General features: G+C 34.4%; 1 protein-coding gene across 2 annotated transcripts in view; it reads right to left on the bottom strand.

The window, feature by feature from the left end:
* Positions 1-1784, bottom strand: part of AGGF1 (angiogenic factor with G-patch and FHA domains 1) — a 30224-nt gene that overhangs the window by 9168 nt on the left and 19272 nt on the right. For both annotated transcript variants that reach the window (XM_003785929.3, XM_023510951.1), the window contains one exon: positions 772-937. In XM_003785929.3, coding sequence (XP_003785977.1) covers positions 772-937 — 166 coding nt within the window. The remainder of the gene's footprint in view (positions 1-771; positions 938-1784) is intronic.

The raw sequence follows: 1784 nt of genomic DNA, 5'->3' as shown, positions 1-1784 counted from the left end.
AAAAAAAAAAAAAAACCAGCCAGGCATTGAGGGAGGCGCCTGTAGTCCCAGCTACTTGGGAAGCTAAGGCAAGAGAAGTGCTTGAGACCAAGAGTTTGATGTTGCTGTGAGCCGTGACTCCACAGGACTCTACCCAGGGCAACAGCTTGAGATTCTTGTTGCAAAAAAAAAAAAAAAATTATACAAATGTAAATATAAATTAGATATATGTAAATTACATAGGTAAAAATGTATATATGGTATATAACATGATGTTTTGATATATGTATACATTTTGAACGGGGCACAATAAACTAATTAACATTTATCTCACATTTTTCTTTTTTGTGTGTATGGTGAGAACACTTTAAATTTACTCTCTTGGAAATTTTCAACTACAATTACTCCAGAAGAACATTTAGCTACCCTGCAGTCTGCTTCAAAAGCCTACTAAAACAGAGCTAATAAGTCTATTTTCTGGTCAGAAGACAACCTAAAGCTCAAATTATGACACAGAAAAATCAACTACAATCATAATTTTTAAGACTAGGTCTCAAAATTTCAAATATAAGTTATTTCTTAAGTCTCATTTCATAATATTCACTGAAATATAAATATATCTCAATCCATTATTATACCAGTTATATCCAAGGCTCATAGCTTTGTATAAATATATCTCAGTATGGTATCACGTCAATTAGATACGAAGCCAGTAGCTCATACTTTTTAGAACACTTGGAGAATTAAACTAAAAAGTTATCATGCCAATATTTGACATTTTACTGTACATACCAAAAGATTCATCTTTCTTATCAAGGCGAAGGTGAGCTCTAACCTGCCCTGGTTCACAGCCATCACAGGTATCACTTCCAGGGTGAATGTGAAAGGATAATACAGTTTCTCCAATTTTCACTTCATCTCCATGCTCAAGTACGTAAGGGTCACATTTAGTTTTGGGCTAAAGAAGAAAAAATTTATAAAATAAAAATCAAAAATAGTCACACATGGTTATGTCTACTGTGATGTTTCCTAAAACATATTTGAAATGGTTCTTAATGAGATAGATACACAAATGTGCAAACATCTCAACTGGAGAGATAAACCATAAAAAGTTCTCCTAGTGAAGGAGATAGCTGACCAAGCAACTTCGAATTTTTATGTTACCAAAACCCATCAATTTCCCTATGTCCATGCCTAATCCTGTCAGAAATACCTAACATTAGACTTCAAACCACCTATGAATACAACAAATAATCACAGCAGTAAAAAAAAAAAATGAAATGTTAACAGAAAGGAATAAATGCATCACATCTCCTTTTTGTCTTTTCTTTTGATAATTCAGTTTTATTTCATTTTTTATTCTTACAGACCAAGGCCCTCTTCCATCCCTTCTCTTGTCCCTCCCTCCCCTCTGCCACATATTTTCTTATTACAAGCCCAGCACTTTGCTACATGCTGATATAAGCATTAACTGGACTGACATAGCCCCTGACTTCAAGGAGTTTGCAGTTTAGCAATAATTCCATTAAGACAATAAAAAAAAAGAAGACCTCTAAAAGTTGATATAAGAGTATTTATTCTGAATGCCTTTATAATGCATTCATATCTAAAAATAAGACAAATACATAACTAGAAGTCAAAACTCAATAGCTAAGTACCCTGATTATACACATTTTTTTTGAGACAGAGTGTCTCATTTGGTCACCCTTGGTAGAGTGCCATGGCATCTTAGCTCACAGCAACCTCAAACTCTTGGGTTCAAGTGATCCTCTTGCCTCACCCTCCCAAGTAGCTGGGACTACAGG

This window comes from Otolemur garnettii, unplaced genomic scaffold, assembly GCF_000181295.1.
Source record: "Otolemur garnettii isolate 467f Iridium unplaced genomic scaffold, OtoGar3 scaffold00017, whole genome shotgun sequence".
In the NCBI taxonomy this organism is placed as follows: domain Eukaryota; kingdom Metazoa; phylum Chordata; class Mammalia; order Primates; family Galagidae; genus Otolemur; species Otolemur garnettii.
This window is presented reverse-complemented; position numbering and strand designations above follow the sequence as displayed.